Here is a 27450-nt window from a genome sequence, read left to right on the forward strand (position 1 = left end):
TGAACACTATATCTACCAAAATACCACGTCTCTTAACTTTAGTTGCCTTTAGACAAAACAATAAATAATTTTCAGTTCGATGGAACAAGCCTTGGTGAAATGTTTCATACAGCATACATAAAGAGTTGTTATTTATTTTATTATTTATTAATGCATACTTCTGTTGGCATAATGGAAATAATTTCAGCAGCACTCTACTTACAACCATCTATCTCATCAAACTCAACTAAAACATTGGTTAGGCAACCTGTGGCTCTTCAGCTTGTGTAGAACTATAGGTCCCAGTAAGAGCTGCCAGTCGGTTGAGTCACAGCTGGAAAGCAAGATATAGACCACGCTTGTGTTAGAGCATGAAGCTAGGCCAAAGGTTGCATAAAGAATCCAGCAGACATATACTAGTAGTAGATATACATGTAAGGCAATAATGACAATGGCTATATTTTCTTTAATGTCTATTATTTGTGCTCTGAATAACAGCTTGCATAAATGAACCAAATTGGGTATTTCCTGTTGCTCAAATGCAACAAAACGATTCCGTACATAAGACATAGTACATAAAGGGAATTCCTCATTTTACAAAGTATCTTAAAAAAACAGAGAAAAGAAAAGAAAACAAAGACAACTGTTAAATGTCTAGTGGGTTAACAATGGTGAAATCGGAATCCTTGCTGTTGTTGCTGCTGTCGTCATCTGGGCTAGAACTCAGGTTACTGGAGGGTGGGATTCCCCCCATTAGAGGGTCTGAGAAGGTCAGTGTGTGGGAACGAGCATCTCTCTTTTCTGCTGCACCTCTGTGTTTCTGAATCGTCTCTTTCGGCGCAGGCACAGGGCCTGCGGCATAGCAACAGTCTTCCTCTTCCTTGGGGATCAGAATATAATCATCAGAGTGCCGACTCTCAGTATTTCCACATATGGCATCTTCAGCCTAAAATGGAACATGAATGAAAAATATATAGAATTTATATGGCTTATTTAAGCAAGTTGTCTATCTTGGTGGAACTTTCTTGTCAAATATTTTCTATTATTTTATATTGAAACTTAAAGATATAAGTGGTCAGTTAGGTATCATTTAAATAAAGTTATTTATTTAATTTTTGGATTATATTACCAATCTAGGCCCTCACTCCACACTTGCTAATACTTATATTTTTATTATTATTATTATTATATTTTATTATTAGTGCTTTTTAATAAGAATGATAGATAAAGGCTTAAATAAAACCAAAACAATAAAAATGAGTTACTGATAACATTGTGTATACCACATATTGTACACTAGATAAAACAGGTAATTTTATGTCAAATAAGTGTAATTTAAATGATAAGAAGCATCAAAATAAATTAAATTGTACCCATCACCTAAATATCAAAATGCAGCACATGTGCCTCAGTAATGTAATTAATTGCTAGTTAATTGATAGGCTGAGTTCCTATGAATACTGGAAAAGACCACAAATGCCTTACTGTGTGAAGAAGGTGGCAGATACATTAACATTTTCAGAAGTAATAATAGTATATATACAAACTTTTTACAGTATACAGCATACTAATAATTGTTTGCATAAATGCAGAATTGTTTTTCGTTTTAAACTCACTCTGCACTCACTCCTCTAAGAACTGGCTAACCACTATGTCAATGACATGTAAAGAAGATAAGGATAATTTCAGAAGACATTTAATACATTTTAAAAAAATGATTACTGCCACTGTATAATTTGGAGGATTTAACAAGCAATAAATAACATTAAGTCAAGTACCCGAATTTGTATTTCATCTTAAGTTGGCATAAAAGCTATAGCATAAGTTTAGTTATGTCACAGACTGTAACTTGAACATTACTAAAGAAATAATTTTAGATTATATACTCACAACTCTGCTGTACTGTGTACTGCCTATGACATTCAGAATACAAAAAAGTGGAGCAGATAATCATCCTTGTGTGTACAGAAAACAGGGAACTGAGATCTGGTTGATCACACATTTTCTGTAGTAAAGTTTACCTGCATTGAGGCAGCATTATCAGGAAATAACGGTCATAAAATATCCATTACAACATGTTTAAGGTCAGTGGGATAGCGACGATTATATTATTGACAGACAGAGATAAGTAGGTAGGGACAAGAACCGTAGAAGCAGTGGTGGGCTACCATGGGCGTGGGGCACAAGCAATGCATGGTTCTGCCCTCTGTATGCGAGTTTTGTCTCCGTCTTACTGCGTGTGGGAGAAATCCATGTCTGTCTGTCTTGACCGTTTTACAAGAGACATGTTTCAAGGTTGGAAAATTTGTATATTTGTAAATGTAATGCCTGCATTGCTTAATTGTAAGCTTTTGAAGAGATGCAAAAGAAGTTTTAAAATCTTTGGTTCATCACTGCACGATTCAGTGGATGGACAAGACTGTAAATAATGTACAGATAGTATCAGAAGAAAACTGGCTGGGGTCCAACAAGCCGTTTCAGTATTTGAACAAAATAATTTTGTTTTTGAAGTTGAGAAAAATAGCTTTCTCTTTAATGAAGTTGAGAATTGTGGAAATTAGCTTTTATAAGTAGATAAGTAGATATAACAAGCGGTTTTAATCTGTGTAAAAATGGCGCTGATGAATGTTCTCAGAAATCAGGAGGGTTTGTTATGCCCTTAAAGAAATGTTACAAGATAAAATGCCATCTGTGAGCGAGACTTGTTTAAGTGAATATATTTGTACTTTCCACATGGAAATCACAGAATCTGGAAATGTGTGAATATTTAGTGATGGGAGATTTTGTTGAGAAAATTTGAGTGATTTACAGACACAATGTGAGGTGTCTAACGAGAGTACTCTGATTTATGAGAGAAGCAGTGTTGTTTTCAATTGGTTGAATGTCTGGAACCGATAGAGATTACAGATTGAATGTTTGTAAACCCGGAAAACATATTAGTGTCATTTAAGGAGGCTGTACTAGGTGATGATGAGAAAGGAGTGGCTTTGAACACTCGCTCAGGTCACGTCACTTTGACATTCCCTGTTTGTGAGATTGGGGACTGCCCCTTTGAGGAAATCATATTTTCATGGCATGGAACGTATAGTGTCACAGTTAAGTTTCACAGAGAAGCATTTAAATATGTATCTTATTAACAGCTGTTCACTGCACACAAATGTTTACTGGTTATCTGATAATGGTGTACAAGCGTATTACATGCAATAACACACACTAATGTGAATTAATAACAGTTACTGTAATCCCTAATGAATAAATGTTAATCTCTATGCAAAAGTCTTATTCTTCACAGAAGGTCTCTAGCTACCGAGAAATCCAGATTGAATTTATCCAACATTCAATGCATAGAAGTTTGCAATATGTTTTGGTCCACAGCCACAACAAACATAAGTAGAAACTAATGAAGGATTTAAATAACGTAGACTCTGATTAGTAATGACTAATGTGTTTTTAAAGAAAAAAGGAAAAATGGACTAACATAGTTGAATATGAAATAGTGTTTGGGTTTGTTTTTGCTTTTTTTTAACCAAATTTTATATCAGATGGTTTGAAAGAAAGTAATGCAATGTCAAATTATGGTAGATAACAAAAGGTTTTTATTTTTATCCTCATAATAGTTTTGAGTCAATCAGTGTTGTGTAGACATTCACTGCCCTTATTTACTGTGCTATTATTATTATTATCGTTTATTTGTAAGGCGCCACAAGTTTTCCGCAGCGCCGTACATGGTACAAACAGTAGACTATACAGGGTAAAACAGTACAGAACAACAAACACAAAGTACCAGTACTTCAGAAACTCCAGGCAGGCAGATACAGTAGAGATGGAGCGGAAGAACAGGTATGGAGACAGGAGGGAAGATGGGCCCTGCTCATACGAGCTTACATCCTAAGGGAGGGTAAACAGAATCAGGTACATAAGGGAGCCAGTGAAGCAACGGGGAGAGAGAAAGGGGGCAGGGGAGAACCAGAAGAGGTGAGAGGTTAAGTGGATGGTTGGTAGGCCTTAAGGAACAGGTGAGTTTTAAGTGCCCGCTTGAAGGAGCACAGATTGGGTGAGAGACAATAGTGCTATAATCATTATATACTGTAAATACCTCTTTATATCATGGGTATGGTAATGCATTGATGGGAATTCAATATTTGTACATAAATAAAAAAGCCTTAAGACTTTATGAGCTATTATCTGTGCTCCTGCATTAGCAATTCTGGATAATAACAAGCCATTTACACTCTCCTCTGAGCAGAACCAAATGTTTAACCAATTTTAAGCTTAAGTAACTTCAGCGCCAGCACTGACTTTGCCAGATTATGACAAGCCTTTCACATTATTTTGTCATGAAGTCAGTGCACACGCACAAGGAGTACGGACACAGATACATGGTCACAAGCTAAGGTCACTTGCATACTACTCTGCACAATTAGACCCAGTCATACGAGCCACAGCTACATGTATTAAAGCAGTGGTTGCAGCGGCCATAGTGTTTGGAAAAAGTACAGATATTGTGCTAGGGCACCCAGTAACCCTAATGGTACCACATGCGGTAACAGAAATGTTAAATCAAGCACAAACAAAACACCTCTCAGCAGCCAGACTTACCAAATATGAAGTAGCACTGCTAACTCCCAGTAACATTACACTTAAGCGGTGCACAATGTTGAATCCTGCTGCCTTATTGCAGCAAGTTTCAAAAGATGGGAGAATATATCGGGGTTCCCCTAGGGATTTGGGAGAATCCCATCCCAGCTTTCTCCCGGAAAGAGTGCATGCCTGCCTACATAGTGAGCGTAGGTACTATCTAAACCTCACCCACTTCAGTGAACACGGAGAGTACAGGGCAGGAACTGATGAAACAAATAACTTTGATTAAGCTGGTATTGGACTGAAGGGGCCATGACTATAACACTGCAAATAGCTCATTTTAGTTTAATTGTCTGTGCATCAAGCCTACTGTTTCTGTAGCCTGGGTCTTATATAATTCTAAAGACAAAAATGTAGAAGAGACAAATCAGTTAAATATGTGGAACATTTCAATTTGTTTCTTGTTACCAAGGACAGATTGTCTTAATATGCCTGCCTGCTTACACTGACAGCCAAAGGGGTCATTAGCAGCACAGTCTGTAAGACACACACAATGTGTGACTACACTCTCACATTGGAGGCATCCACCTTGAGGGATTAACCAATAATCATGAGAATATAGCCTATAGACACTAGTAACCGGAGTGAAGCCTTATGTTACTATTTTACTGTATAGAAAGGATTTTATAGTTATTGTGCAGCCCACAAAATTGCTGCCTTTATTGTGTAGTTACATTTATCCAATAACTAGTTATAGAGGCAATACCTGAAGATAGTGAAATATATATATATATATCATACACACACATAGGCTAAATCACTGTATACATGGTTTTCTAAAGTTAAAACATGAATAAGAATGATGCACTTTGAAATAAACAATTGCAAAAATATTATCTTAAAGAACACATCTTATTACTATGTGGCTCAACTAAAACCATACAGAGTTTTATGTTCCAACTAACTTAATGCTTCTTTAAAATCTGAAAGTGATTACTGGCCAGTATCCAGTTGTGCAATAATGGCTGTGATCCAGGGATAAATAAAGGGCTTGCCCATAGGATCTGTGGACATACAGCTCATAGAAAAAAAACGTAAACTCTGATGTGGTTTAGCGAGAAAAGAGAAGAAATAACAACCCGCATTCATGCTGTATGTTTTGATATGTGGTGTTTTGACGTAGAGTTGTCAGAGGTTAAATATTGAGCTTGTCTCAGATTTAGGAAATTCACAATGACATGAAGCATGTTTTCCCCAACGTTCCCCTGCTGTTGATTAAATGAATGATGACAGAACATACTAGCAGTAGCTTCCTCTGATAATGACCTTACACATAATGCTGTATGTCTTCTCAACATGTTCCTCTGTTAAAGATCATGTTCTGCTCCATTACAAACAGCAATACAATAATAATAAACATGCACAATTTAACATAAACTGGAAGAGAAAGTGACACAAGGAAAACAGCGTAGTTACATCACCTATAAAACATAATATCCAGTACATTTAGAAGAATACAATTTTAAGTGTGCTTACCCAACACACCTATTGTGCTCTTCTGGTATATGCATCTGTAGGTATGTAAAGTATATAACCATAGGGATCATGTTTGGATTTTTTTTTAAGCATTTTCATGGACTATACAGAATTTTAGATGTCAAGGACCAGGAACTGTGATGCATTTGAGTTCATCATGACTCATGACTTTAATTACAAATAACGCATCAAAATTGTTGTAGTGAAGAAACAGAAATTCATCTATTCTGGGGAGACTAGAAGACTATAATATATATAATGTTTTATAAGGATGATTCCTAAACTAATTCAGTTTAGGAAGGCATCCTCTGCCATGTAAGCCATCTTATGAGGAAATTAGAGCAACATTGTTTTCCAAATCTATGGAAGTAAGTAAAATGGTCTTACGGAAATATAAGAGAGTAATTTACAAAATGTTATTTGATATTTTGCAAGCACAATACATTCCACCCCACCAAGTGGATAGACGATCAGTAAACAAAGCCCAGACTGGCCCAATTTATCATTTATAAGTGCCAGCTACTATGATCAAAGTTTTTTTTTTTTTTAGAATTGGAGATTCACACACCACATGGAGCAAAAAACCTCTAGCTGAGTTATATCTATGGCGTTACGATTATGTTGTATATTCATTGTCTTTAGTTTAACGGTTACGTGATACATGCAATTGACTCATGGGAGTGGAATAGATTCATTACACCCACATGAGTCAGCCTCTTGTGCGGATGACCTCAGTCAATAGGTTATTGGTCACATCTTCCCAGTTATCCTTGGCAATGTCTCCAGATTTCAGAGGCATGACAAACGTCTTGCATGTTTACCGGATCAAGTAAAAAGAGAATGCATATAGTTCAGTTCAGTCTAAGGCTGGAAAAACAGCCAAAGTACTCCATCGGGTCCAGCAGCATTTCTAGAGGCTCCTCAGATTTGGCAAATATACACAGGGTATAGTCAGTGGCCAGGGAGAGCAAGTGGTCGGGTGTAATTTGGATGTATGTAAATTATATTCTAAGGTAGTGTAATGTAGTGTACTGTAACTGTAGTGCAATCAGACATAAAAGCTGGATTGGTCTGGCACAATTAGCAATAGGATTAGTTGGAGAGACAGCACCTTGGCTAGTATTTAAATTCAGATTAAAGGGAGAATAGGAAATGCAGCAGTTGTTTTGGGATAACAACTACTATGGCTAGATAAAACTAATCACACAGAGACCCTTTTTTCTAAGACCTGTAAAAAGAAGTTTTGTATGTGTGGGCTTATGAACTTTTTTTGTGGCCCTAGGAATTTGTCTTCGGGGAATGAGGTTATGACCCAGCGATAGGTTCATTGAGAAAGTTGCTATCCTTCTTCTGATAGAACAGGAAAGTGTATGCCTTGTAAATGGGTCCACTGCCCAAGAGGATTTTAAGAATTATACATCCCTGGAGAATTATGTAAACTGACAATATATCATCACATATCCCACAGGAAATTACCGTCTGTGTCTGTCATGTCATTATTGGGTCACATTACTATTGCATGCAGACCTTTTGTCCAAGGACCCTATTTTTGTCAAATTTGGGTTGTAAACGTGTAATTTTATAGAATGGTAACTATGTATTTATTAATGCTTTTCATTGTGAGGTGAAAGGTCTAGCTGGATGATTCACCAAGCTCAGCTGTGCACAAAACAGTGCATACATCAATAATAATTGTGAAGGTCCAGGCATTATTGAATCTTCATTCAGTCAAGAATAAATGTCTTGGGACTAAAAGAAAGATTGCTATCTACAGTAATATGTAATATGTGAATAACTTCTCTCCAGAATGTTTGTAGCGGACGACAAAAGCTGGTGGAGTCTTTTGATGTATAATAAACGTTGTGAACATATTTAAACTGTGCTAGTTGATTTATTGCAGCCTTTTGTATATCTCAAAAACGTATTCCTGCACATCAAAAATTAGGGGGCCTACTTCATTTTCCCACTGGGTCCTAATTTTGGGAAAGTTAGATTGAAGGGAAATCATTATCCAGGTTTAGTTTGCTCAGTAAAACAGTAGGAGTCTTCCAGTCAAGGCGTCTGTATCCTGGGAGTTTCTAAGTTGTGTAATTAGTATATAGCTGAGCTGTCAGCTGTCAGGTCAGAATGTGAATCCACTTTACCTTCCCTAAAAACATGGCCCAGAGTCACAATACCATAATGCTGACAGCTTATTTGATTTGGTATTAGCATTAGTTCTGAAAATCCCCCATTACTCCAAACTGGGTTACAGGTGGATTAGTGGTGAGGCCCACACAAGAGCTTAGGTGCATCTCTCCATGCTCCAGAGATTGCTCTAATTATTGTATTACACTCATATACTGATGAGAAGCGTACTGTTAAGGATTATACTAGTTTTTTAATAGAGCATGCATGTTGTATTTGGTAGGGTGTCAGGTGCGAATATAGAGGGGGGGGTCAGTTGCCCAGAAACCCCCCTATGCTTAAATCACCATTTCAGGATCCTGTATATTCATGAAGCACCTGTTGCTTAATCTTGAGCAAGGGCACCCTGACTGTTACAATGTATGAGTAAGAAGCAGCACTTGTCTCTGTTCCACGGAGATGACTAACTCAGACCAAAATAGAAGAGAGAGAGAAGTAGAAAACAATGGATATAATGGAGGATAAAATAAAAACTGAAAAGAGAAACAACCTAAAATAGATGAGAGAGGGGAGGAGGGAAAGGTGAAAAGGTGGCAGGCCTTCTTTCCCTGCCATTAGCTAGGCCAGACCAGACCCTCAATAGAGATTAAGGGGTATATTTACTAAACTGCAGATTTGAGAAAGTGGAGTTGTTGCCTATTGAAACCAATCAGATTCTAGCTGTCATTTTGTAGAATGTACTAAATAAATGATAACTAGTATCTGATTGGTTGCTATAGGCAACATCTCCACTTTTTCAAACCCGCAGTTTAGTAAATATACCCCTAAGTGTGTTGTTGTCAGGTGGAATGAACACAAACTGCCTTGAAAGTAAAGCATTGAGTGTTCCATGAGGTAAATAGTACTTGTCTCTTTTCCAAACAGGGCCCCAGCGTTCCGGGATCCAGACAAACAGCAACTGAGTTTAAGACACAGCGGAGGCAGGTAGTCAAAGCTAGTAGTATAGAGCAGTACTGTATTGACAATTAACCTGATTTTTGTGGGGCAGCCCTGATTTTTGTGGAATATTTCAAGCTGTCAGGTCTTTGGTATGGCCAGCTTTATGGTGCTCTGCACAGTGTTTACGAATATGGAGAAAGCTGCATTTCTAAGTTGAAGAACCACTGAATGTCAATATGAAATTATTTCCCCCATCCTTCACCACACAATTAGTATAATTGGTAAGGTCATAAACCTGAACCCAGATATATCAAGGTAAGAACACACCCACTGACAACCAACACTTTGCTGCTAACAGGAGTAGTAAAGTTAATTTCTGAAAGTACAAAATTGTGCCCCTAAAATGCAAATGTTTTGTGTTGTCATTTGACCTTTTTTTAAATAAATGAATACTGTGATTTACACAACATGTATGAGAATGTCACCTTCACATCCAAAGAAGCCTCCACAGGGTCAGTAGTCTGCCCATCAATCAGGAGATAGACAGACGATTCAAGACAGACTGAAGGATACAGTAACATTTCCTTATATGTATTCAATAAGTGTTGTTGTTTGTATATTGAGCAGCAAAACCATTGTTCCTTTGTTAGTGACAATGTTAGTCTATTAGCAATATGTATCTAAACTGCAACCTTGTACCTTCTTATCTTACTATACTAACCTCCCTCCATCCCAACTTTGTCTACCTATATTTCTTCTTAAAAAGCTAACAAAAATGAAGGATATGCAGTTGTACAACATTTACAATGCTCTGTGGGTAAGAACTGAATGATCAGGCTGATAAAAAACTAAATGCGGACTCTGTACACTTGTCCGTCTCATGTTACATCCACATGTAAAAAATAAATGTTTGCATGCGGACGGAAAAGAAATGTTAATTTTTGGGAAGAGGTATTAAAATTTGATTTACCACCAGGAAGGAATGGTTCATTTACGGGGGTAGAGTATTTTTTCTAGTGTGAGAATGGAGAGTGAGGGATTTGGGTTTGGGGGGGCGGTCTAGAGCTAGTGCATTGTCTTTCATCTTCTTATGTTAGTACACACAGGGCTACTCCGTTGGAATATTCCCTGAGCGAATAGTTGCCAGCCAGTTCCCGGGAAACTGGAAGATTAGTGTAATGGATGTGTTGGTACCATATAATGGTAAAAGCTGTAACAAATTTAATATTCAATAATAGCTTATAACACCAAACAATGAATGCTGTAAAACTCAAATTTGGGCCCTGTAGCTATTTCTAAAAAGCCATCCGGACCCTCCTCATATTCTAATGCAGGGTTTCCCAAACCCAGTTCTCAAGTACCCCTAACAGTGCAGGTTTTCCAGGTCACAAGTGAAATAATTAGAACCACCTGTGGATCTTTCAAAATGTGTCAGTCAGTAATGAATACACTCGTGGCTCCGGCAAAGAAATATGGAAAACATGCACTGTTAGGGGTCCCTGAGGACTGTGTTTGGGAAACACTGTTGTAATGTAAACAGGACATTTGTAACCCACTGGAGCTGACACTTAGCTAGTCTTCCTTAACTTAGAGCTCAGTCAGGGGGAATAGCCAGCATTACCTCAGAATATAATGGTATGACTGAGAGAAACAGTACCTGAGTCACTGAGCCCAGACACATTCTGCTGGGAGCAAAGAGGCAGCAGATTTTGAAAGAGCTTTGAGAACAATGTCAAATAAGTATCAGAGCCTAAACAAGTGAGTGATATTACACCTGCAGTGGAGAGGTGAGCAGGGCTAGGAGAACACCCGAAAGTAAGGGTCAGAGCCCAAACAAGTGAATAGTTATTCCCATAGAGGAGGGGTAAGTTGCAGCTGGGAGTGCATCATAGATAGCGCCATTTGATTTATTATTGCAACTAGTTATGAATGTGCTGAAGTGAAGGAGGAGTGTATATAAAAGTTTATATTCAACAAAGAGATATACCACCATCATGCAACACCTGTGTCCACCCTTAACTGGCATTGGTGTAAAACCTGCATGTGCGGGGACCCTATAGTCACTTATGCCTACACCCAAGAGTTAGCCAGGGCAGAGAAGAAAGCACAGGTGAAGAGGTGCATTACTTGCCTATGCACCCCCTTTCTTCCACACACTGTGAAAGGGGGTTACAGAAGGTTCAAATTAAAGACATACAGACCTGTAAATGACTATAAAAGGTGTTAACATCTAGTATAATGTACCTAAAAAGAGATCAGTTCAGTGACTGCAAGATAAAAAGAAAATCAAAGCACAGTCATTTGATGGCAAATACAAATCACATCAAAGTCTTTAGTTTATTGTAATCATGCAATATTAAAAGTATAGATTACCTCTTGTGACTGTACCGTTTTATGATCTTCTGACTCTTCCATCTCCTTTTGGAAACTATCTTCCCCCTGTTCCCTTTGCATACTGGTGCAGTAATGATCATCAGTGATGGTAATCTCCTCATTTTCTTCAGCTTCAAGAAGGCTTTGGTTGAAACGCAGTGACCCTTTCAAAATGTCCTTTATCTGTTTGTGGACAACATTATTATTTTCTAAATTCTATGTTGGATATGTTTTACAATTCTGATCTTTGTGGACATATGTATGAGCTAATGTAAGCAATTTTTGAGGCTGCAAAATTGTGACAAGGAGAAGTATAAACTGAAATTCATAAAATACCCTTTTCCCAAAAATTTTGGGTCTAAAAACTGGGCTGCGTCTTATACAGGGGTAGTAGCACTTACCCTGTCAGATGATTCCTCTGTCCGGTAAAGTCTTCTTTCTTCTGTCCGTCTGATCCTGATGCTGGAAAGTCGCTTACCGTCCTCTTCGCGATGACCGGATGTGGTGCGTGAACCGCAGTTGGAACGCACACTTCCGGTTTCTGCATTTGGTGTTTTTCCAATCAGGACCTTGTCAAGGTCGTAAAAGGACATCCGGTCATCGGGAAGAGGACCTTAAGCGGCTTTCCAGCATCAGGATCAGACTGACAGAAGAAAGAAGACTTTACTGGACAGAGGAAGCATCTGACAGGGTAAAGCAGAACTGACTATAGTGTTGTCTCTCCTCTGTATATGCTCAACAATTACTCTGTGAAAAAACTGAGGATAATGTTTATCCTCAAATTTTTCACATGATTTATATAGGTGCGTCTTATACATTGGAGCGTCACATACATCGGGAAATACGGTATTAGAGAATAGTTGATCTCCAAAGTAAAAAGAAAACATGAAAGAAAGATGTAGTAAGGCTTTAATCTTGATGTATACCAATGGTAAAGGATGAAGACCATGAGTTACCCATAGGCAGGCGCTGGGTATAAGCAAGTAGGAGAGACAAGGATGGCGACAGCGCAAGCAGCCACCTCCACCTTCACCCTCTGTAGTGCTCATTCATGCCTATGTTCTGCTGTACAGTTCTGATATTAACAGAAACGAAATTCCATGATCCTTTTAAAAAGCTGAGTTTTCCCACCCCCGGATGAGAAGGCCTGGGAGGACATGAGACTGGGGATATCCAAAAGTTCCATTTCGACCAAACTAAAAGTTACATCCTATAAAATTTATTATCAGTGGTACTATACCCCCACCCGGTTTCATACAATGTTGCCTTCCTCGCCCCCTGACTGTTGGCGGGGCTGTGGCCACAGGGGAACAATACTACATATCTGGTGGACTTGTCCACTGATTACCCCCTTCTGGGACGCGATTCATGGCTTTATCAATACTCTATTTGAGGCTCCCGTGGCGAAGGACCCTTCGATTTTTCTCCTTTGTTACCCTCCCCCAGATCTTGACAAATTTTCTAGAAAGCTAATTGCACACATCCTTACAGCCTCTAAATCCCTTATAGCCCTTAATTGGAAACGCAGCTCTCCTCCATCTCTGTCTGCCCTTAAAAAGCAAATATGGCATGTGGCGGCCATGGAAGAGATCATTTACTACTTACACGATAGAGGTTACACTTTCAAACAAGTCTGGGCTCCTTGGCAATTCGGAGAACGTTCGTTCCCCTCTGGCCCTTAAACACTTCGTTGAGACCCATGTGCGGCGATCAGGACTCCACTCCTATTCCGCCATCTCCTGGCCCCCAACATTTACATTTTATCTTCTTCTCGATCACACTTCTGCATCAGTGTCTATGGTCTCCCCCCCCCTTTTCCCTTCTAACTCTCCTTCACCCCTCCCCCCCATTCTACCGTATTATAGGTTTGTAAATTTAAACAAAAGCAAAAAAAAATGAAAATATGGTCAATTTAAGTTTCAAGTTGTCAAAGAACGCCCTCGTTGGATTTTACTACAATGTTAGTGTCCTTCTATGTACATATTGTAAATGTTTTACCTCAGATTGTACACGTTTTTTTTTGTTTTTTTTATTGACTGACCATCCAAAATAAAGAATTTAAAAAAAAAAAAAAGCTGAGTTTTAAAAGCATGGAAACATAAACATTGGTGTTGGGTGGGTGAAAGAAGCTGGATTTTAAATTAAGGTTGAGATTATTTTGACATACTGTGTATTAGCTTGGTGCGGAAGGGCAAGTTGGCACTATATTAGTCTAGAGCAGTGTTTCCCAAATCCAGTCCTCAGGGAGCACTAACAGTGCATGTTTTCCAGATCACATGACATAATTAGTATTGCTTGTGGATCTTTTATAATCACCAATGAATACACCTGTGCTCCAGAAAGGAGATATGGAAAACATGCACTGTTCGTGCTCACTAAGGACTGGATTTGGGAAACACTGGTCCAGGGTATCATGAATGCTTTATCAGGCCCTGGTGGTAAGAGACCTGCAAATGGCCAGCTTTTTACTTTGTACTTGCATTTACCTTATGCACACTGCTTAACTATGGCAGTGAATTAGAGAATTTACAGTAAAAATGTGAGCAGAAAAATTGCTTACTGAAACAATGAGGAGTTAAAATGACCTTTAATTACTTGCTAGAAGCAATATATAAATAAGTTGCTCCTATTCATGAAAGTAGATGTGTGGATAATTCCCAATTACATAGATGCCCTTTGAACCAATGATTGAACCACTGTTGGGAACAGGCTTGTGCTGAAAAGTATTATCTGCCTACAGACAGCCTGTTTTACCCTTGTTAAGACCCCTCAGTGAAAGATTGAAGTTTCTGGTCAAACTGCGAAGAGCTATAGAGACAGCCACATGGAAAGAATGAAAAGTATTAGGGACACCTTTCAGCTACTCTCTAGGGCAGTGGATTCCAAACTTTTTCAGTTCAAGGCACCCTTAGGGTCTCCAAAAATTTTTCAAGGCACCCCTAAGACAAAATAATTACCAAGTAGTCCCCGGCCTTGCTTACCACTGGCCCTGTCCGAGGCACCCCTGTGAGATCTCCAAGGCACCCCAGGGAGCCTAGGCGCACAGTTTGGGACCACTGCTCTAGGGACAATATGGAAGCAGCATTAAATAAAAGTTAGGAGTTATTTACTATCAAATTCAGGATCCAAAAAGACAAAATAAATCATATAATAAATATGACAAAAGTATAACCTATAATGCTTACCTGTTTCAATACTGCTAGAGAGACTTGTATTTTATCTTCTCTTTCTAACTTTTCCTGTAAGACGACATCTTGAATATGACCTGTTTAACACATAAACAATGGCACCAATGAAAATGTAATTTATGTATTTTCTCTTATATCTGATTTTCTTCATTTGCAATTAACCTTCCAGAAGCAGATATATCTCGTCAAAACTTTTAACCAGCTAAAAAGGAGCGACATCTTCACAAGAGTCTATTTTGCAAAATACATTGCCTCATTCTGCATTTGACCGTGAAATTTAGCATATTTTGTACTACCCCTAACATACCACAGAGCAGAATGAATTGACTGTCACTGTCCCAGCTCTGGCCATAGACTGTAAAGTCTGCAAAATAACAAGTACAGACCAAAGTGATGAAGTAAAAGCAGAACTCGAAAATTGTATCACTGCCTCTGTATCGCAAATCTGGTCTTTTCCGCACTAAAACTAGATTTTTGCGAATTTTCACCGCAACTTCCCTCATCTCTGGTACCAATAAATCAATTCCTACTTGTTGATAAAACTTCAGTAGAAGGCACAGGCAGACAAATAAATGGTCATTTCATTATGATTACAGCTAAAAGCATGCTGCTTCTTCTCATATTGTGGGCCCCCGGGCAAAGCAGTGCACCGGGGCCCCTATTATATATATATATATATATATATATATATATATATATATGTAATATACACAGACGTATATTATATATATAATAAAGTGATATTTCATATATAATTACCTTATTTTTACACACACACACATATATATATATATATATATATATATATATATACACACACACACACACCTTTTGCGGTCACCTGACTGAACGGTCAGGTGACCGCAAAAGGCAAGTTGTTTTTTTTTTGTATAGGAGTCCTGCCTCGGGCGCCCTTGTCTGCTGGGCCCCCGGGTACCTGCCTCTCGTGCTCAGTCGGTAAGACGGCCCTGGACTTAGTCCCACCTTTAGCCTGCAGTAGTTACAAATCAATATATAGTATCAGTCCCTCTTACGCTTACTGTAGTGCTGAGAAAAGCTGCAGTCCAATGTAAACTCACAAGATTGTGCAATTAAAGAAACCCCCCATGCTTCCTTCAAGTTAGTTTCTGCAATTCCGGTTTCAGTATATTATACACCAGTAGAATCCAATACAGATTATAGATTGTAAGCTCTGTTGAGCAGAGTAGCTGTGTTTGAAAAATGTTATCTAAATATCTAATATAAATTGTATGCGCTACAGAAAAAAAGTAAAATAATAGCTTTCAAGGCGTCTACTACAGAAGTATTAAGGCCAGGGACTAACAAACCTAAACCAATATGACCATATGGATTTCAAATTAGAGCTTTCCAATGATCTACAACAGACTGCTGGTGGAATAAGTGGATTATTACATATATATTAGTTCTGGCTACTAAAACAATATATGAAATCATAAAAAATGTCATATTAAATCATGAAAACGTGACTAGCTGAAAATACCTAATTTTGTTAAGTAAATGCTGGATCGATCGCTACCCCAATTATTTATTAATGCTATTAACCTTTATTTTTACAGCACCTACATATTACCCAGCGCTTTACAGAGACAATATTTCAGCAGTCACATTAGTCCATGCTCGACTGGAACTCACAGTCTATTTTTCCTACCAAACACACACATTTTTATTGCATTGTGAGGACCTATGTCTGGAACATAACACATAGGCACATCCCTTTCCTAAATTCCTGTCAACAGGACAATCAAATGGGTATGAGTAAGAGCTGTTTATCATGAGAATTTTGATCAAAGAATTGACACAGACTCCACAGTGGGGAAAGTTTCATATATTTCATCCGTCTGAGGACATCCATACAGCAGCAATACACCAACACCTAGCTATGCAGGTTACAGTCATGGTCAAGCACTGCGTATGGTTTCAACTTTTTTTTTTTCCACAGTTAGCCAGTTTCAATCTTTGAGTGCTCATGGTTCAGCCATGATACATGCGACACAATCATGCATTACGGGCACCCAGCATGTCTGAATAAACTTAATCATGTGTTTCTCCACAGCCTGGATCTCATCTCTGTCCCAGGATTTTCCCCACACTTCTTTACGACCTGAAAGAAAGCAGAGTGGTCCATTACGAGTCTGAAAAAAACAGAGAAGGAAACATGGCTTTTGCATAACAAAACCATGTGCTACACTGACCTATGGAAGCCTTGGCTGGGCATTGGTCCCGTGTTGTTGGACCATGCCCACTTGTGTCACTGTTACAGGGGATTGTTCATCATCCAACCTGTTACTCTGTAGCTGGTTCTAAAAAGTCAAAACCATACATCAGATACAAGATTTCCAACTTATGGTCTGGATCAATGTCCATCCCTACCAAATTCTTGCCTTTGAATTCAGCCAGTCTTCCCCTCTTTCTCGACCAATTAAAAATTCCCTGATCTTGGCAAGTTAGAGGGTACCTTCTGGGAGGCGATAATACCGCCAGTGCCCAAGGAAGTCTTCCAATTGACTCAATTTAGTGTCGTTTAGGTTGAGGACTTTTGAAAGAGCGGAAACATGCTTTTGTAGATTTGTGAGAGACAGTGTTTGGGAATTTTTAGCTCCATACTCTCAAGCAAAGAGGCATATCAGAGCCTCTGAAATGTGACATTAGCACGCTTCTCTGCATGAAGTTCCATTGCGCTTCACATTGCTGGTGTGAGCAGGATTGGAACTTTTCTCCCTCAATTTCCTTGGATTTCAATCCATGTGAAGTACCAGCAGAGCTTCTTCTCAACTCAGAAAGCACTATGGCAACACCTTAGTGGACAGCTGAAGTATCTCTTGAAGAGAAGGAAGTCAACAATATCTTGAAAACTTCCCTTTCTCTTCTTGATTGAACAAGGCCACCTGTGCAAGTGATGTTTTCAAACAGTGCCCAGTTGTTAAGAGAAGGCTTGATGGATAAATTGCTTTGCTATGCTTGCTGTTTCTCATTGAGATACAAGTGCATTTTTTTCACATCTTCACTGATAGGTAAGAGCTGAGGTATGTTACACTTTGACTCCTGAAGAGTTTTTAAGGCAGCCAATGGGAACAGTTACTTCAATCTTGCGTCATAGATCTTCTTGAAGTTGCGTGCATTTTCAACCTCAGGAGTGCAGCCTTCCATCCGGCACTGCACAATGCTCAATATCTTTTACTAGCCATGCCTTCACTGCCAGCGAAGGGGTCTTAAATGTACCGTTTCATCGTCATAGCCAGCTCCCAGCTTCACTGCGTCTACTACATTCAGAAAGTTTGATGGGATGGTAAAGTCTTCCATCTTCTCCAAAAGGGTAGCTCTTCTGGCAAGTAACAGTAGCCTTCCCATTTCTTGAAGCTTCTGACGGATGTCCTTGTGTTTGCCAACATCTGACTTGACCAGACTGAAGAGATGATGCCCCATTTGCGTCGTCATTTTTGACTGTGAGTAAAAATTAATCTGACGTCATGTCACTCAAGAACTTCCAAAAGCTAACATTGATGTCAGGTAGAACAGGCCGAGTATGCCCCTTTGGTGTAGCATACATGTCTTCATGTGTCGCCACACGTATTTTCTTGCAAACAAGCCTTGGTAAGTAGCACAGTGCATAAAGCCATCAGGAACCATCTCTTTGGTAGTTTGCATGGAATCAGAACACAACATCCTGCCCTTATCACCTCAGATTTGTGTGCAAAGTTGCCTCTATTATGAAGATGTGCAAATTGCATGCCCCTTAATTTCGAGTGCTTGGGAATGTTCATGGCCCAAGCAACTTCATTCTCATTATGATGAACATGCTTTATATGCCGGGCTACTTAAGAAGGGCGTCTCACAGTACAGGCAGTACTACTTTTTGTTATATGCCCTGGAGCCATCACTGTTTTTAGGCAGTGTTTGGACGGACATCACATTATCTTTCTGGCCTTCTGTGTTTAAAACACTACTGACCTTAGGTCAAGAATTGTTGTGCATAGAATATGTCTCTGTGTTCCTTCATTTTGTTCCACTACAGCACAATGGCGCATCACCGCTGATGTCCCCGACACTCTCCTCTGGAGTGTCAGGGGCACCTTCGTCTCCACTGCTCTCCAGGTTCCACAGTCCCCACTTTGCTTCCAGTAGGAGGAGGTAACAGTGTCTTATCCCCATTAAAAAGAAAAGCTGCAATCTCCTTCTCTTCCAACACATGGTCATCAAGTGGTGGTGCGCTCACACTTTCCAATCCACATCAGACACACACATGCACGTTTGGTCCGACAAAAGTGACTCGCAGAGACATACCAGATTTTTATGTATATTAGCAATGTCCCTTGCATTGACTAGCGTTGGTAATTTTCTTGGTGACATAATTTTATGTCTCCACTACAACCAAGGTCCCCACAGTGTTGCTGTGCAAACAGGTCAATATCCCCACAAGTTTAGGAATACAAATACAAACACAATAATTTTGTCAGATGCTAATTAAACTATCAGTACATTTTGTGAATATGGGAGGAAACTGGAGCACCCCGGAGGAAAACTACGGAAATACAGATTCAAAGCACCGGTTGGAATCCAGCCCATGGCCCCAGCGCTGTGTGGCAGCAATGCTAACTATGCCACAAGTGCTGTCCAAATAGTTGGCACAGACAATAATGTAAGAACAATATTATTAGTAAAAACTATGTACAGTAGCTCAAACTCACGTCATATGCAAGACAAAAAAGGATGATGGGAGTCTCACTGAGGAAGTGAAAGCTAGGACTGGTTTGACAATGCTAAGGTCATTACTTATAGTAAACTTCTGATATTCATAGGAAATACTGTAAAATATTTATAATTGGAAAACCAATCACAGTGTTAAAGTTGGACTTCCTCCTAGTGTTGTGTTTCTTTCTGGAGAGAGGCTGCAATGAATCATGAGAACTCTGTGGTGAGTAACATAGCTATATGGAGACATGTGAGGCTACAGGGATGCATATGAGATTATATGGTGGCATATGAGATTGTATGATGGCATGTAATATGGATATGGGGACATAAGGTATATGGTGTCATAAAAGGCATTATTCTAGTATACAAGGCCATGTAGGGGCATATGAGTGGAAAATTGGGTCTGCTATACAGAGCTATATTTTGAAATACATTTTTACATTGAACAAAATATATATATCCTTTTTTTTTTTTACATTATTTATACTGTGCATGCTAATTACTATATATTCTTTCACTAAACTTTGCGTGGCACACTACATATATAGTTATTGGTGTTAGGGAACACTTATTAGACATGTTAATTATGCACCACTCTTATTTCATCACCGGACTGACATTATAAAAAACTGTTCACTGTTGGAAGGTCTGAATTTTAATTTAGTAAGTATTAGGTTATTTTAAAACTAATTTCCTTTTAAAACTGTGTGGAATATTCTAGGGCATTGTAGTAAAATGGTTTGCTTAAGCAAACCTGGTTTAGTTTAACTTTCCAGATAATCAGATATGTTAGGCTGACTTGCACACTGTAACTCCAATGGCAAATTATGGCATGTGGGGTCCAAAATGATCTAATGTTTATTAGGAAAGTATAAACATGTGGTCAGACACTGAAAATGATCTGACACTGTGTGCGATTATCCCCAAACTCAGCTCCATGAGGATCCAACTGTTGGGCCTTTGGCTACACACATGAACAAACAAAATGGACATAAATCCAACTGCTCATCCAATACGGACAGCAGAAGCCTCAATGACCAGAACAGTCCAAATACATTGGTACACTTAATGTCACATCACATATGTTGTGGCCCAACACTCTATTAAGTGACTTTACATTGGTTTTTTAATTTTGTTTCTATCCGTATATCTTAAGAATGGGAATGTATTGTATTATGTAAAGATTAAAGTCTGCACCACTAGTAATACATTTGTGTCACATCATCCATAGCAAACTGTACTATAGCATACATATGATGGAAACATTTCTGGAAAGGAGGGGGTGAATGAAGGATAATCAGAAAGAGATACCTCAAGGCACAAACAAACATCTTTATATTTTTAATCAACTCAAACAGCATTGGCACATTTGTCCATCTGTTTAGTTACGGCCTACTGACTCGCATTACATGTAAAAAAATATGGCCCCAGGTCAGAAAATTCAGATATCTGAGGAACAAACAATGATATATATAGTTTTTCTGTTTTAACAATTAGAATTGTATATCAAAGCATTACAATTTAGCCTGACAACTGCAAATTTTAAAAATTATGTATATGTTTCAAGCTAGTAATGGGGACACATTTTAAAAACTTTTATTTCAGATGACAACATATTGTAATAAGACACTGTCAATCAATCATTAACATTTATATTACAAAGATATACACATGTTTCACAGAGTCATTTTCTCACAGATGGATAGATTATTTTTATATGGGAAATTGATTGGGTAGGAAAGGAAAGGAAAAGAAATAAGCAAATTATTACTGTTAGTTTTTTCATACTTCGTGGCAACCATCCACTTGTGTATTACTACAGACAGGAAAAGTCACGGAAAGTATATAGTGTGACTCCTCCTTCCATTTAATGCCTTTGAGAAACATACCAAGAAGTCATTTAAAACATAAACAACTGATATGGTTGGGAACATATGGCTGCCATGGAGGATCAAGGAAAGGAAATAAACGATAATTAATTGCTTATTCCCTATTCACTTCATGGCAGCCATCCACTAATGGATGTAACAAAGCAATATATGAAACAGAGGGTGGGTTGCTCATAAATATCAGCAAAACTGCAAAAAGTTTTAATTTAATTATTTTTTGAATGACATCTCCTCCAAACTGAGCATCCACAGAAGATATTACATCCAGAAGATAAGGTATGAAGAGATGACCACCCTGCTGCTTTGCAGGCTGAAGCCTGAGCATCTATTGCCCTTGTTCTAATGTCCCTATGAAGGGAATACAATTGAGTTACCTTGGTTTTTGACAATGTTGCCATAAGATCTATTTGAGATATCCCATAATTTTGTACTAGGAATTGACAAACTTCCTTGTGTAATGTCCATTCTACTAGATGTACATGACATCAACTCAGATAATCTGCTATATTGTTGTCTCTGCCTGCTACATGCAATGTGGTGAGTGATTTAAAATTATTTTCTGCCCTCATCATAATTGTGGATACCTTCACCATCATGGTCCAGCTTCATGAGCCACCTTAGAGTCTGAAGAAAGCAACTACTGTCCAATGGCCTGAGAATACTTTGAGATGCTTGTATCTTAAGAGGGTTTGAAATGTTGAATTGCATGTCATACTGTCCTCATTTCTAGAATGTCTCTGTGCAGATATATTTTGTTTTGTGGATATGCTCCTTGTACCTCCTTTGAATTTAGAGGAGAACTCCCCTCTGGAGCTTGAATCTGTTGTCATCACAATCTATTCTGGTTCCAAGTGGCCCATTCCATGATCTTTTATTTACAGATTTTGCCAACATACCAGATTTCTTTGTAAGCTTGATCAGTTGATCTAAAGGTGTTGGATTGTAATAAATTTCATTGAGTATTTCCAATTGGAGAGCTCTCATATGCCACCTTATAAAGATGTCTATTGTGGAGAAGAACATTTCCAGGAGGAACATTTCTTATCTGCACCTTTTATTAAGACTAAAGCTGACAAATCAGTTGCTGAATTTTGACAAGTCTCTCTTTGATAAAGATACAAAGTCTTTTTTTCTGCAATGATTATCTAACCATGTTCCTGTAAGAAATGCATGATTTGGACTGTTCTAAATTTGCAATGTGCTCAGTCATTCCTTTTACCAGAATTTCATCCAGACCATGATTCCTTGTTTTCTTTCTTTATTGTATGTAGAATGGAATGTACTGATTCTATGCATAATATCTGGGGGTAAATGTATCAAGCGGAGAGTTTTCCGGCGGGTTTGAAAAACCAATCAAATTCTAGCTATCATATATTTAGTACATTCTACAAAATGATAGCTAGAATCTGATTGGTTGCTATAGGCAACATCTCCACTTTTCAAACCCGCCAGAAAACTCTCAGCTTCATACATTTACCCCCTGGAATTAATTAATTGAGGTATTTCAGAATGAGGATTGTTTGAAATAATCCTGTTGATTTTTGTATTATGAATATTTTGGAATAAATTTCTTTGCCCTACTGGGCTGCTGGAACAGGGACATGTACCTGTTATTTTCTAATAGAGACTGTAGACTGTTCTGTAATGCCTTCAATTCTACTGGAGATGATCGAATTTGGGAAGTTCCCTCTAGGTACAGTGTGGAATCCTATCTAGTAACCATGACTGATGCATTCGGAAACCATTGATCTTGAGTGGGAAGTATCCACTTTTGCTCAATCGTTGAAATCCTGCCACCCAAAGGATTCTGTGGAGGTAGGTCAAGACAATAGCCATTGTGAGGGATTTGGCCCTGGCTTACCATCTTTATTCCTGAAGGTATGAAAAGGTTGTTCGAGGGTGGTTCCACTACTCTGCCAGAAATTCTGTTTTCCTGTCCGAAAACTTCTATTCCTTTTATCTTGTGGTATATTATATGATTTACCTCCAGTGATCTTTTGAAACATTGGGTCCAGTTTTTCTCCAAATGCAAAATCTCGAACAAATGGGAGAGTCATTAGCCAATTTTTTTCACTGCAGATCTGCTACCCAAGGTCACAAGGCTCTTCTAGCTACCACTGAGAAATAGCTCTTGATGGAAAAAGAAATTCTGTCTAGATAAGCCCCACACATATATGTAATTCCTTTTTGCATGAATTCAATTATTTTGATCAAATACTTTTTATTTAATCTTATGTATCCTTATAAAGAATCTCCGTCAAACTCCCAGTGTTCTGGAAACTGGAGCCATAACCAAATTAAAAAATATTCACTTTCTTAAAACATTTATCTATTTGCACAGCCATCTTCTAACAGAATTGTTGCCCTTGTAGATAAGACAGCCACTGTTGCATCAATTTTAGGCACTGAACGCCATTTGGATGCTTCCTCATCATAAGGTTATGTCTGCTATGATTAAATTATCTTTTATCCTGGCAATCACATTCTCTATTGATGGTGCACAATAAACACTCTGGTTTTCTTCTGCTGATCTCTAAAAAGAGAAACTTGACATCAAATTGCAGCTGGGTTGTCAGCTATCCCCATGGTTTTGTAAATTTGTTTCAGTCTTCACCATTTTCTTATGACTAATTTGATGATGACTCCAGTTTCAAAAGAGAACCAAGGGATTCACTAGCACGTGAGGCTCCATTAAGAGATCTGGGGCTATTATGATACTATATACAAATGAAGTCCTCTTTACAGATAAATTTGCCCTATATTGAGGTCAGTACCCACAAAATTATTTCTTTAATGTGTTTAGGGAGCTGAGCCAGGGTTTCTTTAGACCCAGTTTAGACACAGTTTATACATGCAGGCCATGCACCATACTTTGATAATGCTCTATCACAATTTACACACACACAATGCATTTTACAAGATTTCTTTCATCCAGCAGGCTCCACAGGAGTACTGAGGAAAAAACAAACCTACTAAGAAAATGAACTATGTTACAAGAATCATTTTATATAAATTTGCCCTGAAAGGAGTAACTAGACCCAATGTTCTTCAGTTTTTTAGGACAGGGCTCAGGCTCTGTGGCTGCAGAACTCTTGCTTTAAGCTGCATCTGTGTCTCAGCAGCAATATGTGGTCAGAAACCAGCATTGGAATAGTACCTCTAGGCTCCATAAAATAGGCAGGCAACCTCTGCTTGTGTCTTCCAGAGGTCAGCACAGTGGCGTGACCCAGAAGTCGAGTCACCTGCGCACTTTCTATGACTGTGATTAGCATATAGCCCTCTTATGCCGAAGCGATATAGGAGACTGTAACTATCAGGGAGTTACACCTTTGTCCCTGCTTGCACACCCGTAGTTGTGTTGCAGTATAAAGCAAAATTCACTATACTATCACGTACACTAGCTCACTAAGCTAGGAGACAGGAAATAGACACCAAAGGAAAGGAAGAGTCACACTATATACCGTCTGTCCGGGGTGTTGACTGTCCAGTGTCTAATATGTTGAGTAAGAAATTAACCCGTTAGTAGTTGGCCACCATTGAGTGAAAAGGAATATCGTGATCATATAACAGAAAGGGAAAAAGAGTGTGCTTCCCAGTGAAACTAGAACAGAAAGGGATGATTTCATAAAAAAGTAAAGATCAAATCACAGGGTCTAAGCCCATTTGGGAGAAAATAATATGTCAGTGGTTATGAATGATACATGTTGCTGTCTGCACTTTTCAGCAATTGTCCTGTCAAAAAATCTATTATATAAAATTATTTTCCACAAAGAAAGCCATTCATTTTACAAGTTATTAACATCATGTGACTGGTTTTAGTTAAGTGCATCGGAATCAAAATGTGGATAATATTGGAGATTTTATAAGCAATGTTGTTTTTTCCCTCCTTTTTATAAAAAAGGGTGAATTCTATTTTATATAGGTATCTTTGTCTAGAGGTAAATATAATTGTACTTTATACATGTTTATTTTACGTAAATAAATATTTTCATTTTAATATACTTCTAGCTTTTTTGGATGGTTGCTATAAGCCAATTTGGAGAGGAATTTAGCCCTCCTTTTTGTTTTATGTGTTTTAATGAATGATAAATATTATATAGTATAGTTATCAATAAACTCAGGTGTTCTAGGGAGGTCGGTTATCAATCATGGAATAATAAAACCAGGAGTAACAAATTCAATTAATTTTATCCCCTTTGTCTCATCATTTGTGGGTATATTTTCCATTGAGGCAACAAAAAAAAACTTAATTTGAACATTTGGTATGGGTGGGAATACACTGTCCTTCCAATGTTTTGCTAAAACATATCTAGCTGCATTAATTATTTGAAAGGCCAGCTTGTCTTAGTCATTACTACAAATAGGATAAGGTAGGCATAGCAGTGCTGACCACAGGGTAATGTAAAATTCACCTTAAGGATCCTATTAATCAGACTGGACTTTAGCTTAATATATGGTAACCTTTGCACAGGCTGACAAAATATGCAGAAAGTCCAACCCCTGTTTTTGTCAGCAAAGAGGAGAAGATAAGATGACATTTGTATGGAGTCTAGTAGGTACTAAATCTTGTATAAACCTTATAGGAGTTTCTTTCAATATAACTGCAATAGAAGCTGTGGCCACTACAGTCCTCCTTGTGTTTTAAAAAAAGATTAGGGGAACATAACAATTTATAAAGGATAGAAATTAGACCCTCTCTAAAAGGATCATATAAAACATAAATGTTCAAAAGTAAAGAGAGGACTAAACCGTTTATCTATGGAAAAAGGGAACAAATGTGCAAACAATCACAAGGCATAAGTCAGGGAATGCCATATCTCTCTGATAGTGAGGGAAGTAACTTTCATGTTGACATATCTATAAAATTGTAAACAAGTCTAAAGAGAAGTATTTCAAGCCTTTAATCAGGAAGAAGTACACATAGTCAAGTTAAAACATTTGACACAATATTTTGATTAGTTAGCTCATTAGTTGATGATTTAATTATTAGATCATGTAGGTTCCCAGATGCTGTATACATTCTAGATAACACCAGCACGGATATCACTGAGACAATTATAGCAAGAATTTGTAGCCAAATAAAAGTAGTGGGAGGAGCAAATCAGGCCACAAATTGGCTCAAATTAGATATTTGATAACCCCCTACCAGAGGTGGAACTAGCGAGCTGTGGGCCCTGGTGCAGGGAAGCAGGCAACCGTGGCCTACAGCTCGATAGTACCCCATGCAGTGGGTCCCATTATCTCCATGGGCCCCGGTGCACCGCACCTGCTGCACTAATGGTAGTTCTGCCACTGCCCCCTACCAATATTTTCAGAGGATCTGTTTAAAGTAGAGAATTTTAGTCTGTGTGGTTCATTCATCTACATACACTTGAGTGATATCTCTCTGGACATGTCTGAGGATCCCCCCGGACACAGAGCGGGATTGTCTGAAAGAAGTACAGCTTCCTCTAGAGAACATTCATTTTAATAGGTCGACTGCTGCTGAACCAATAGATAGTAATCTGCCCCAAATACAAATGTTTTTTAATATCAGTAAAAAGGGCTAGAAAATTCTCTCTGTATTGAGAATAATAATTTGCTGTGTTATAGATATATGTACTAATCTTCTTGGGCCTCCAATTGAAATTAAAATTGTGAAGACCTGTCTATCATTATTCAGTGTGTAAAGGGAGGGTTCCTGATTTAGAATTGTCTATAGTCTGAAGTATCAGAATATGAATTTTAAGGTCCAAAATGAATTTGGGAGGGAAGTAGGAGGAGATGATATGGTAAAGTAAGATGTGATCAGCAAAGATAGATAATTTGGATTCTCTATTACCAAATGTAATCCCCTAAATATCTTGATTAAATTTGGAGTAAAAAATAGGAGGTATAAAAATAGGAGGAGACGATATATAACCCAAAGGAAAATCTGCTAATGGACAATTTAGGCTAAGGGTTTGTATTTGGGTTTATATTGTAATAACTGTGAAAAAAATCACCACTAAATCCATATTTACCCACTGCAGCAAACATGAAAATCCACAGAATATGGCCAAATACCTTCTGGGCATCCAGAGGTTTATGGATGGATTTTTTTATGAAGTTGATTTTTTTTATTCCAGTTTACCTAGTGTTATCCC

The 27450-nt window shown here is 38.2% G+C and overlaps 1 protein-coding gene across 1 annotated transcript in view; it reads right to left on the reverse strand.

Moving 5' to 3' along the window:
- Window positions 1-425: 425 nt before the first annotated feature.
- Window positions 426-27450, reverse strand: part of TBC1D5 (TBC1 domain family member 5) — a 317866-nt gene continuing 290841 nt past the window's right edge. The window contains exons 19-21 of the mRNA XM_075212315.1: window positions 14721-14800; window positions 11536-11718; window positions 426-925 (exon numbers count right to left, since the gene is read on the reverse strand). Coding sequence (XP_075068416.1) covers window positions 626-925; window positions 11536-11718; window positions 14721-14800 — 563 coding nt within the window. The 3' untranslated portion in view covers window positions 426-625. The remainder of the gene's footprint in view (window positions 926-11535; window positions 11719-14720; window positions 14801-27450) is intronic.

The sequence above is a fragment of the Mixophyes fleayi genome, chromosome 5, assembly GCF_038048845.1.
Source record: "Mixophyes fleayi isolate aMixFle1 chromosome 5, aMixFle1.hap1, whole genome shotgun sequence".
NCBI classification, from domain to species: Eukaryota; Metazoa; Chordata; class Amphibia; order Anura; family Limnodynastidae; genus Mixophyes; species Mixophyes fleayi.